The 13,376-nt window shown below is 42.5% G+C and overlaps 1 protein-coding gene across 3 annotated transcripts in view; it reads right to left on the bottom strand.

Annotated features, from left to right (window-relative positions):
* Positions 1-13,376, bottom strand: part of OGDHL (oxoglutarate dehydrogenase L) — a 203,194-nt gene that overhangs the window by 45,557 nt on the left and 144,261 nt on the right. For all 3 annotated transcript variants that reach the window (XM_068258827.1, XM_068258826.1, XM_068258828.1), the window contains one exon: positions 7,939-8,066. In XM_068258827.1, the coding sequence (XP_068114928.1) occupies positions 7,939-8,066 (128 nt within the window). The remainder of the gene's footprint in view (positions 1-7,938; positions 8,067-13,376) is intronic.

Raw genomic sequence — 13,376 nt, 5'->3', positions numbered from 1 at the left:
TATATTGGTCAGCGTACATCAGCACCCCCTCCACCTCCCGATGTAACGTGACATGGGTGGGGGTGAGAAGGGATCGTAAAGCATGCTGGTTGCTGCAGCTCTTTTTAAAGGGAGAGAGAGAGGTGTGTCCCAGCTATGGGTCAGAATTTTGGACCCCTATAATTTTATTTAGCGAGTCAAACTTAAATTTTCCAACTTATATCCAACGATATACAGTATGCACCTAATTGGATTTTTTTTCTTGTGAAAAAAGAAATGATTACAAAGTAATTGATTTGTTAGTCACAAGAAAGAATGACCTAATTAAAAAAAATCAAATCTTTCATCAAATAAAGTTTTCAAACTATCCCAGTACATTAGAACAGTGGTTCCCAACCTTTTCCGGCCCGGGGAACACTGTCTGACCAAATTTTTCTCCGGGGAACGGCGCGGGGGGGGGGGGGGGGGGTATCTGGGGTGCGGCTGCATAGCTAGCATAGTTGCCCCAGTGTAGGGAGTTTAGTTGCCTCAGTATAGCTAGTATAGTGCCCCAGTATAGCCAGTATAGTGCCCCAGTATAGCCGGAATAGTGCCCCAGTATAGCTAGTATAGTGCCCCAGTATAGCCAGCATAGTGCCCCAGTATAGCCAGCATAGTGCCCCAGTATAGCCCCCCAGTATAGCTAGTATAGTGCCCCAGTATAGTGCCACAGTATAGCCCCCCAGTATAGCTAGTATAGTGCCCCAGTATAGTGCCCCAGTATAGCCAGAATAGTGCCCCAGTATAGCTAGTATAGTGCCCCAGTATAGCCAGTATAGTGCCCCAGTATAGCCAGTATAGTGCCCCAGTATAGCCAGCATAGTGCCCCAGTATAGCCAGCATAGTGCCCCAGTATAGTGCCCCAGTATAGCCCCCCAGTATAGCTAGTATAGGGCCCCAGTATAGCCCCCCAGTATAGCGCCCCAGTATAGCCAGCATAGTGCCCCAGTATAGCCCCCCAGTATAGCTAGTATAGTGCCCCAGTATAGCCCCCCCAGTATAGCCAGTATAGTGCCCCAGTATAGCCAGTATAGTGCCCCAGTATAGACAGTATAGTGCCCCAGTATAGTGCCCCAGTATAGCTAGTATAGTGCCCCAGTATAGCCAGTATAGTGCCCCAGTATAGACAGTATAGTGCCCCAGTATAGTGCTCCAGTATAGCTAGTATAGTGCCCCAGTATAGCCAGTATAGTGCCCCAGTATAGCCAGTATAGTGCCCTCCCGCCCGTCCCCGCGGCCGCCGCTGTTATTACCTTAGCAGCGGTCGCTCTCCCCTCTCCAGCGCATGTGTTTATTCTAGCAGCGTATCTCCGGCTGCTCTGTGTGATGCGGAAGGAAGCAGGGCAGCGGCTTCCTGTAACGGCGATATGTATCGCCGTTACTATGGTAACCGAGCCCTGCCTCCTTCCGCATCACACAGAGCAGCCGGAGATACGCTGCTAGAATAAACACATGCGCTGGAGAGGGGAGAGCGGCCGCTGCTAAGGTAATAACAGCGGCAGCCGCGGGGACGGACGGGAGGGGGAGAAGAGGACGGCACACCAAGCAATGTTCCTGGTTGAAAAACACTGCATTAGAAGACAACACTGAGCTTTTTCTGCATGTTAACAATAAAAGTTACAATAAATAGTAGTACACGAAGGTCACAAAGCCAGTCCAGAAATTCTCATGCTGTGTTCACTTTCGGATACCACCTTCAAATCTATATATTCAGTATTCTGTATTCTAGAAAGATTTGGAATCACCATGAAATGTTCTGGAATTGCATTTTATGTACTGTTGCACATTGGGGTAGATTCATAAAGCATTACCGCATTCACGAATACAGAAAACAGCTGACTTTACCGAGCACTTAGGAAAATGTCAATTCATAAAGGCTGTTACCGCATGAAAAACTGAAATTACAGAGCAGTGAGGTAAATTACCGACTTGTGTGGTAAATACTTCAACCCATGTCAGTAAATGTCAATTCATAAAGCCTACAACATGCAGTAAAGCCCCAAAAAAATATTGTCTGCTTTGAAGTGGTGAAAAGAGTGAGGAGACTTTGCTAGGAGCCGTGACTCACAAGCTGAAGCAGTGAGAGCAGTAACTGACAAAAGCAGGGAGCCAATAGAAACAACCCCTGTCTTCAAGTCTGGATGATGGAATCTAATAGGACCCTGCAGCCTTCTCAGGTGGGACAAACTTTTAAACCCCCCAGGCAGCAGCAGAGCGAGAACAGAACAAAATAGGCTTCCCCTTTAACCTCTTGGGTTCCAGTTTGAAGATGTGTAGGAGCTAGTGGAGAAAATCACCTAAGTATGGCATGTGTAAAGTTTCTTGGAAGTTAATCTAAGCTGTGGCAAATAAATAAAATGTTAAGAAAGACTAATAGACAGATGCGGAGCAGATTCAGAGCAAGCAGAGGCAGTATAACAAAACATGTACATCTAAACTGATGTCTGGGATGCCTTACTATCGTAATGCCCTCACTGCATGGAACAATGGAACAGCTTGTAACAACACAGAGACACTCCACTCTCTTGTACTGTTATGAACAGGATTTTGTCAATGGGCTTTGGTAATTTACTGAACTGCTACCGCACCTGTGAAAATGTTTATGAATTAGCACACAAAAGTCTAAAATACCGAATGTGGTATTTTCCCGACCAGGTTTTTTTTCTGCACAGCCTTCTATGAATTGAACCCTTAGTGTAGAGCGAGAGTAGCCATAGATTTATCGATTCTTTCCAGCCAGTTCGATAACTTAATCTTATAGACATCTTTTACCCCAAACTATCTGATTGATTTACTCATGATAAATTTCAACCAATTTGGGCTGGATTTCCTTCTCTTGCTCAATGTCAGCATATTCATTGCCGCCCAGATGTTGTGCAGTTAATGCCGTTGTGCCGTTAATGTTGCAGCTGTATGTAAACAAAAAGGAGTGCTACAGACTTTGGTCAATTATACAACACATTTGCATGACTGTGTAAGGGACGCTAGAGGTTTTAAAAGCTCTTGCTAATACAATGCTATGGGTGATTTTTACAAAATCACATCGCTCCGGTATGAACACTCACATAGGATAACATTAGCTTTTAAAATCACAAGCGCTTAGAAAAGCTCTCAGTGTGAACGAGCCCTAAAGAAACGTTACAGAAAAACTGTAACTTAAATAAGTTAGATACTTACCCACATAGTGGGAAGACTTTAAAGGATCCACAAGTTTCCTGATCCATTTTTAGGTGTACCACTGCTGTGCAGGGTTCCTTCAAAAACATCCGACAAGAGCTTATTGGATATGTACTAGTGGCCATACTTCGATCTGTGCATCTACAAGATCAGCCATATTGCGAAAGCCACCTCATGCTACTGCACAGGCAGCTGTATGACCGCATGCACAGTATGGCTCTGCTCGTACACAGAGTGGAGCGTGCCCGCAAATAAGAAGATGGTTCTGGCCATCAGTGTTAGAGTCAAGGAGGACACGTAGAGACTGTGGACCATCCAGAAGCTTCCCTCTATGTGGAGAAAGTATCTTTTTTGTTTTTGTTTTCACTTCACGGTAAAAAAAAAAGTTTTTCTTTCAGAAATACGCTTCCAGCAAACACTGGGATCTCCTGATGTATTTTCATCTTCCATCTGATGCATGCCGTCACAGAACAGAAAGGATATCTTTCCTATATGTATAGTTATGCAGTACTTAATGCATTCTGCTTCCCAGGGTATACAAAGTGAAATTTCCCCTGGTAGCTCTTAATCCAAGTCTAATTTTGTCTTTGGCATTACGAGCCCATTTGTGGTGCTTGGGAGACATGGCTGAGAAACTTGCAATATGACTAATTTGTTGGAGGTTTATCTGCACATATGTTGCTCTTTATTTAGGCTCCATGATAAATGTAGACTGTTCTAAGTGGTAACCATTTTTTTTCTTGCTGAAGAAAAGCACACACATTAGCTTATTCAATGAAAACAAAGCAGCAAGACTATGCTCAAAGTCTATTACTCCACAGCAACCATACTTCAGTTTATCACATTCAATTCAATTGAAATTAAACCCCATTGTTTGTTTATTCTTCCTTAGTTTACACATCTTTACTGCCTTTTCCACTGTCTAATGGGGCAAGTGTTGCAGGCCAGCAAGTTTATTTCGAAGAAGTTAAAGAATTTATGTTTTAGACAGTGCAGTTATTTATCATGCACATGTAACTGCAAAGATCACTACAGCAAAGATCCTATGACTGGCACCTAGATGAGCCTACAGGTATCTTTCCCTGACTCGCCTACTGCCAGGTTCTCTCACTTAAAGGGACTCCGAGCTCATCTAAAAAATAAAAGTTGGACTCACCCGGGGCTTTTTCCAGCCCAGTGCTGGTCAGGAGGTCCCACGACGGCGTCCTGGCTCCTCTCCTTCTCCCCGCTCCGGAATGGCTGACCGGCCGCAGCCCGGGCGACACTCGGCCGGGTGTCGAACTGCTCCTTCCGCGTATGACGCGGCTGACGTCACACGCCGGCCGCCTCGCGTCATCACGGCGGCCGGCGTGGCAGTACCGCGCATGCGCGCTTTAATCGCGCATGCGCAGTACGTTCACGCCAGCCGCCGTGATGACGCGAGGCGGCCGGCGTGTGACATCAGCCGCGTCATACGCGGAAGGAGCAGCCCGACACTCGGCCGAGTGTCGCCCGGGCTGCGGCCAGTGAGCCATTCCGGAGCGGGGAGTAGGAGAGGAGCCAGGACGCCGTCGTGGGACCTACCGACCAGCGCTGGGCTGGAAAAAGCCCCGGGTAAGTACAACTTTTATTTTTTAGATGAGCTCGGAGTCCCTTTAACTAAAAATAGAATTTACAAGCGGCCCAGCCAAATCCTAGACCTAAATCCAATAGAAAATCTGTGGAGTGACCTGAAGAGAGCTGTGCACAGGAGACTCCCTCTCAACCTGATACAGTAGATTTAGAGTGCATTCACAAGGAAGAGTGGGCAAGTATTGCCATTTCAAGATGTGCCACACTCCTACCCAAGTAGACTGAATGCTGTAATTAAATCAAAAGGTGCTTCAACAAAGTATTAGTTTAGGGCCCATTTCCACTTGTGCGGTGCGAATTAGTAGCAGAAAATGCAAAAACGAATTTGCGCGCAGATGCGAATTTTACCGCAAATTCGTGGGCGTTTTCGCATATGTTAATGAGTATGCGAATTTAACTATGTCAGTGCCTGTATGCTTTTTCATTGATTTTATGTGTAAATGCCCGCAAATTCACGGTAAAATTTGCATACGAAAACCCATGCGAATTTCCTATGAAATAAGTTCTGATGGCACTGCCGTGCAGATTTTTTCTGCACAGAAAAACGCTCAGAAATCCTGACAACTGGAAACAGTTCCATTTACTTATATTGTCTATGCGAATCTGCATGCAAGAAACGCATGCAGATTCGCTCTAGTGGAAACAGGCCCTAAGGGTGTGAAAATATATGCACTCAGCTTATTGTAGGTTTTTAATGTTTTTAAATATTTTTCCTCCTAACATCTTTATTTTTTGAATGCCTTACAAGTCACATTAAAAGCGAAGAGGCGCTGAGTGTCGTTTGTTTTGCTAGATGCTGTAACTCCTTTTTCTATTGCCTGAGGAAGCGGGCGCTGACCCGTGAAACGCATTGCTTTGTTTTATCTGGAGTTCGTTAATAAATAGACTGAATGTACAGTCGTGTTGTGTCTGCTTGGAGGGGGTAAGTCCACCACTGCCTCCTCTAATTACCAAGTTTTGGCTGTTAAGCTCCTTTAAAACCCCTTTTATCCTTTTGGCGCCTCTGTTCTCTCTTATATAACATTAAAAGCGAAAAACATTTTTAAAAAATGATTTATTGTGATCTCATTTTTTTATATTATGAAAACCTGGCATTTTCACAGAGGTCTGCACACTTTTACTATCCACAACATGTACTCTTGCCCTGGATTCCAGAAAGTTTGCCATTAATGTTTTACTTGTATTTTAAAGTCACAGCCACTGCAGATGTACATGGACAGATAGTTTATATTACATGGTTTGTGAAGCATTCATATGTGCCTTAAAGAAAACCTGAACTGAAAATGAAAAGTTAAAATAAACATACACAGGTCCTACTTGCCTCCTGTGTAGTCTACTCCTCAATCTCTTTCTCCTCTCCTGCATCCTGTTTGTCCACTGTGATCAATGGAATTCTCTGTCCTCCATTTTGAAAATGGACATTACCCCATAACAGCTTTCTGGTCAGCACACTGTTGAACTGTAATATAGCCCACTTGAGCCATAGGGAAACATGGACATAACCTGGTACATCAGTTGTCCTCTCAGCTATAACTGACAGCAACTGATAACTGACAGCAACTGATATATTTCAGTTCTGACAAAATGTTGTCAGAACTGAAAGGAATCACTGTAAGAAGCAAATGGTGAGCTTCTGAAAGGAACTGATGGCAAGGTAACTATGTAATACTCATGTGTTTATTTTAAATAATTTTACTCAGTTCAGGTTCCCTTTAACAATTTTTTAGCTACCCTTTAATGTAGTGCAGACATTAATTTGGTAAAGGAAGTGGTAGGTGCACACTGCAAGCTAAGGTTACTGAGATTTAATAAGGCTCAGCAATCATCCAGGTTCCCAGATTAAAAATATGCTGCATATCAATCCTCCTAATAGACAGAGTCTGCAGTAATCCCTCTGTGCAGTAATCCATCTGAATGAAAGTGACTTTACAGCAGCTCTGGGGGAGGAGTTAAGTCATGACATCACATTGCTGAACTCCACAAGGCTACTGGGACAGTCTTGAGACATGATTTGAGATACAAAAACAATAGATGCAAGTAGAGAAAACACACCATTCTTTACTCAGTTTTACAGCTCACAGTGATTCCGGGCTTCTTTTTCATCTTTTTATAATATACATGGCAACATTTGAAATGGAAGATGATGTTTGTCTGTCGTTTTGGTTTCATGAAATTCAACCTTATTAGAAAGAGTAATTTAGAAATGTTAACTTTTCTGTGATTGCTAACATATATCCTTTTATTTCAATTGGCATGCCGCCACAAATATACCAAAGTGTTCAGAAATGTTAAAGTGAACCTCCGGACTAAAAATCGACTCAGCAGCACTGAAAAGGCCTGGTGCTTCTTTAACAGTTTTACAGCATCAGAACTTTGTTTCTCTTATCCAAGCCTCATTTTCAGCTGCACAGAAGAAAACTGCCCGGGCTTTTTTCCCCTGATGCTGTGCAAAGCATGATGGGATTTCTGATGATGTTGCTCTCGTTCTGCGGTTTTGGTGCAAATTTTTTTTTTTTTTAATTTTGAATTTGACATTTGAAGCCTAGTGTGTGCAGCTGGGAGGGGTAATCAGGACACAGGATAGTTGGAACTGTGTCTCATGCTTCCTGTCACCTCCTTTCAACCAAAAAGATGGCTGCCCCCATGACAAAGATGGCAGCCCCCATGAATCACAAACATTTGCCTGTTCTTTTAAAACAGGGTGGGTAAAAAATTATATTACCTATCTATTATAATTAACATAACTAATGTAACTTAATGACAGTATGCTTGTTTAGGCTGAAGTTCCCCTTTAAGTTTATTTTCATCCATGGCTTTCATAATTTTTTTGTATACTCATCTAAAGAACAGACTATTTAGTAACTTCTCTTCTCCTGCCTGAGTTATTCACCTACCAACGCAGGACAAACTGCAGCATTTCCTGCACACCTAAAGTAATCTTGGGAAATGGCAATATCCATCAGGTAGTTTGCTGCTAGCAATCCTCTGCAGATAAAAGTAAAGGAATCTCAAGAAATGTTTCCAAAAATCCTTGTGGTTGTACATACAGACATAGGGTACTGTTAGAAGATTACTATGATAAGATTACTATGCTACTGTTCAGTGAAGCCAAAGCCAGATGATGTGGCTTACCTAGGACTCCATATTCAGACAGCGAACTGTTACACACAGTGTAGGGAGCTTGGTCTGGCCAAAGGTGGTTCATTGGGACACAGGTTCGGCGATCCACATCCTGATCGTGCAGTACATGATGACGGTGGCTTACAAAAAAACAGGAAAGTAATGTCAATATACAAAGCTTAAAAAAAGAAAAAAGGGAAAAACGACATTTCTTACAGTTGTCATGATTTATAAAAACCATTAGTTATCTTCAGTGATTACCTACCTACAAGAAAGCTATATTTCTAAGCACAGCTCACAAACAAAATGTGTCTATAGGAAGGTGTCACCAGCTTTACTACTTCCAACTTCAAAAGTGTTTACAGTCCTGCTGCACCAGCCACCTGCACACCTGACCATATGTCAGCTCTGCATTAAAGCCAAGTCATGTGGGAGGCAAGTGGCCATGTTCACATCCCACCAAGTAAATCCTTAATCTGATCCCTACAGACAGGGTTGTGACTTTGTTGGGCATGCCCACATTCCACCCTCATTACTGTGAACCAGCCATTGCTCCAATGTAGAGATCGGTCAGCTGGGTACAGTCCTACTGCACAAGGGGGTACAGACTAACACTAATAGCATTTCAAAACAGGCACTCTTCAGAGTATGGCAGGATATATGCAATTAGTTGTACCCTAAGCAGGTACTGGATGTAGTGTGGCACATGTTTATTTTAACCCGTTACCTGTCACTTAAGCTGGCCACTAACGGTCCAATTTCTAGCGAAAAATCGTTCGAGCGATCAGAAATTCTGATCGGATTGGTTGTAAATAATCTCCATTGGTGGACACAATCGATTATGAACAAGTGAAAAAAATGTCGCCCGAATGAATTTTCGTCGAACGAAAATTTGAATTTTCTTGGTGGTCGTGATAGATAGGAAGCAATGATTGGTTAGTTGATGGTGTAGTGAACGATTTTTCGTCCGATCAGAATTTCTGATCGCTCTAACGATTTTCGCTAGAAATTGGACCGTTAGTGGCCAGCTTAACAGTCCAAAACAGGCTGAATGTTGGATTGGTGTGGTTCTGTAAAATTTAGCTACAGGCTCACTATACACTAGCGGTTCTCGGTGTGCAGCCTTGCATTCAAGGGCATAAAAAGAGGATTTTCATATGTTGGAGTAATGCATCATGGGAGACCCCTGTTGCTTGCTTAAAGCTGAATTATCACAAATACCTTCTGTTTCAAGTACCGTTTCTACATGTGGCCAAGGTAAGTGAATCAATTAGAATATTTTAAGATCAAATTAGAGTCTGGTATTTTCAGTCAAAGGGATGACAATCAGGTGTGAGTGAGAGACTCTGTTAGATAGTTCAATAAAAAGCCTAAGAATGATTTTCCAATAATTGCCACCTCAAAAAGATGTCAGTCCTAGAATGAGTGCAGTCCAACACGCAGGCATCAGTATTAACCGTGTGCTTTCCTTATCACTACTGCAGCCAGAGTTAGTCAGTCTAAAGGTGCCCTTCAACCCTCTCCACTCGTATGTCCCGCATAGCGGGACATCGCGAAATCCGCGTTCCAGTCGTATGTCCTGCTATGCGGGACATTTTCTCAGCGGCGGTTTGCAGCGCATCTGGCCGCACGGAAAGCCTGATCTCTGTCCCTATACTTAGTGGGCATGTAAAACTACATGCCCACACAGGTGGTACCCCCCTCCCCTACACAGGAAGTGGGCGATCTGCAGTACGTAAAAGAAAAATGACAGTGGCTGAGGTGGCACAGCGGATTAGGAATGACAGCAGCTCAGAATCAGATGTGCAGGATTCTGGTGATGACAGTGACTATACTGTCACTGATGAGGATTATTGCTACAGTGATGACACTGATATTGACGGGGCTGATGAAGGTGGACAAGCTGATGAAAGCGGGGAGGGTGATGGTGATCACAGAAAATGGGAATGCTTCTCTCCTACCAGTGACTGCTTGCTGCATAATTTTCCCTTCACTGTTTGTAATGCAGGGGTACAACTGCCTGCAGCTAATGTTCCAGAAACGGTCAGTGGTTTTTTTTAGCTTTTTTTTTTTTTTTTTTTTTTTTTTTTTTTTTTTTTACACCTGCCCTTTTAGAAGAAATTATTAATGAAGCAATGATTATGCCTAAAAAGAAGTTAGAAAATAACCCTCCTTTACCCAGATCCATCTGTAGGAGCTGGACTGATGTTACAATGCAGGAAATAAAGGCGTACTTTTGAGTAATTCTTAGGATGGCACTGCAAGAAAGGGGATCTATCCAGGATTTTTTCTCAACTCGGTGGATCAATTACACCCCCTTTTTTGGAGATATTTTTTCTCGTGAGCGATTTAGTCAGATTCATTGGATGCTACATGGTTTCTCCACCCATCAGTGGTCCTGAAGGCCCTCAAACTAGTGGTTAGAAGGTCAGGAACTCGACAGAACATATGAAAGAAAGATGCAGAAGTCTGTTCATACCCCATAGGAATGTAGTGATTTGACGAAAGCACAATTAGTTTCAACGGAAGATCAAAGTACAAGATGTACAATCCTCAGAAACCAAGCAAGTTAGGCGTACAAGTGTTTTCTATGACGGATTGTGAGACTGGATACCTCTTTGCGTTTGAACCGTATTATGGATGTGCAACTACGGAAAGATTGCCAAGGCCAGACTTGCCATTTTCAGCTCGCATTGTCCTTCATCTTTGTACAAATCTGAAACAAGCCACTCCTGGACATGGATACCATGTATTTACAGATCGATTTTATACCAGTCACATATTGGCTCAAGAGTTACTAAAATAAAAAATTTACATAACTGGAAGGGTCATGCCCAATCGTAAAGGTCTACCAAGTGAAATAAAAAAACTGAAACTGAAGAGTTGTGAAGTTCAAGATTGGAAACTTGACAGTGAAGAGATGGTATTGGCATGGAAGGATAAGCGTATTATACACATGCTTAGCACTTTCTACCCTGCTACCACAACAACACAGCAGAGAAGAATGAAAGGTAGAGTGACTGAAAATGTTGAGAAGCCCACAGCAGTTGTAGAATATACTAAACACATGGGAGCGGTTGACTGATTTGATCATTACACCAGTAGTTACTCTTTCAACAGGAAGTCACTGAAGTGGTGGAGGAAGACTTTTTTTGGTCGTTGGAGCTGGCAGTAGTGAATAGCTTCATAATTTACAACCAGTTGCATCCACATGAACCAAAGGATCATATCAGCTACCACAAGAACCTATTTCTTAAGTTGGTTCGCGAACAACAAGCCCCTAGGCCTCAGCGGAGATATGGCCGCCCTTCTTCATTGGACGTGGAGGAGCGCCTAAATGGCATCCAGCATTTTATTGCTAATAATCCCGATCGAAACACCAATGATTGCACAGTGTGCAGTGACAGGAAGACACCAGGTGGCAGGCGAAAAACCACCTATTATTGTGAAACTTGCTCATGCAGGCCAGGATTACACCCAGGAAATTGTTTTAAAGTGTACCATACTTTGTCCAACTTCTCTGCTACCAGTCAATAGAAGACACCAAACTGTCCAAATAAGGTATGAAATTAAACGTTATAATGTGTTCTTTAAAATAAGATTTACCATGTTACTGTGTTACCTTCCATGTAAGAATGGGAGAGAGAGTAAGAGGGAGAGTGCATTTCTGTAAAAAAAAACTGAGTAGAAACGACTCCCTTTAGGAAAAAAAACTCAAAGTGGAAAGGGTTAATGGTACAATTTTTCAGCGGATGTGATCTTTCGATACACTTTTTACGATCCTAAGTAATTATCAATTTTCCCCATAGGTAATTATCAATTGTTCCCATAAATGGGTGAATTAGGGCATTTTCTCTCTTCAGATACGATCGTAAAAACCAACTTTCGGATTGATTACATTTTCTGTTCCAATCGACCACAGAATCGTTTTACATTGATTTTTGGAACACATTGAGCAGTTTTCTGTACAATTCAATTGTAAACAGTGTGTCGAAAGATGGCATCTGAAGAATTTAATGGGCACCTTTACTCAACCAAACAACTTTACAGTCCAATGCTGAGAAGGTGTCACTGCAGAGTATGGAAATTCAAAGCATGTTGGCACAGTGGCTGAGAGGAGGGTGTCCAAGTTATTAATTAGGATAATGTTTACTTAATATTTCACAGTAGAGTAGTCTGCTAGCACATGGTGTACAGTCCTAATGACATGCAGTAATGCTGGGAATACACCATGAATTTTTTTGGCAGATAGATCAATTCTGACAGGTCCGATCAGATTTTGATTATTTTTCTGATCAATTTTTTTTTCATAGAAGTGAATGGAAATCAATCAGAAAAACCAATAGTAAATCGATCGGAAAAATGATTGGAAAATCGATCGGCCAGTAAGGGCCTGTTTTCACTAGAGCGAATCTGCATGCGTTTCCTGCATCCAGATTCGCATAGACTCGCAGAATCACACCGTGTATTCCCAGCATAAGTCTGGTTAATTAAGTACAACTTTAAAGTGACTAAAGAAGGCCTCAAACATTAGAGAATTAGACAAGTAGGTATAACTCTACTGCCCTTGGCAAAAAAAGGATGCAAAGAGTGCCGCAGAGCGTAACACACATTTGTATTCTTGGCTGTTACTGTGGGCATCTATAGACATGATCTCATCATCAGACAGAGGACTGCTGCCGTCTTATAGCTGAATAAATCTTAAAGGACCAGCACTACAAAATGATGATTTCTGCTGCAGAATGTTTATTATTAAACATGCAAAAGGCCATTTAAAAAAGAAAAATGCCACCATTTAGAAAAACCTCCAGTTTTCACCCTGTCAACGACAGTAGATGACTGGAATCAGTTTGTTAAAAATATGAATATGCAGACGGTTGATGGTAAGTGGAATATTCTTATACTCTGTGAAGAGGAATAAGCTGCCGCTCTGTCTGATAGCTGAAAGTCCAGGCTTGTGGCCATCAGAAAGATGCTAGTGCTCTTATTTTGTGAGCCTGCAAACTCCCTGCTGTGACTACCATTAAGTGGGGGAGGAGGAGGTCAATGTATGCAGACTTCATCCTACTGAAACCTGCAGCTGCCCAGTCACAGGGGTAATGATATGGTGGGCCCCAGATTGGCACACAAATATATCCAATCAACCAAAGTTTGAGCTTTAATACGTTCTTTAGATAAACTACTGTCAGAGGAATTGAGTCCCAATCTTTATGAGCAGCAGTGTGTGTGTGCATGCGTGCGTGCATACGCACCCCAAGTTCATATGGTATGTGTACCTCCAGGGGTACTTCTGATGGGTTCAGCGGGTACTTCAGCTTTTCACAGGCAATTTTTTTTGTAACAAGATTTGACTTCTGTTAAATGATGATTCCATTTTTCAGTCGTGGATTGTTTAGAAACATTTTATTGCTTAAAATGTTACCCAAAACAAGGAATCTCGGCTCCAACAT

Source organism: Hyperolius riggenbachi, chromosome 10 (genome assembly GCF_040937935.1).
Source record: "Hyperolius riggenbachi isolate aHypRig1 chromosome 10, aHypRig1.pri, whole genome shotgun sequence".
NCBI lineage: Eukaryota > Metazoa > Chordata > Amphibia > Anura > Hyperoliidae > Hyperolius > Hyperolius riggenbachi.
This window is presented reverse-complemented; position numbering and strand designations above follow the sequence as displayed.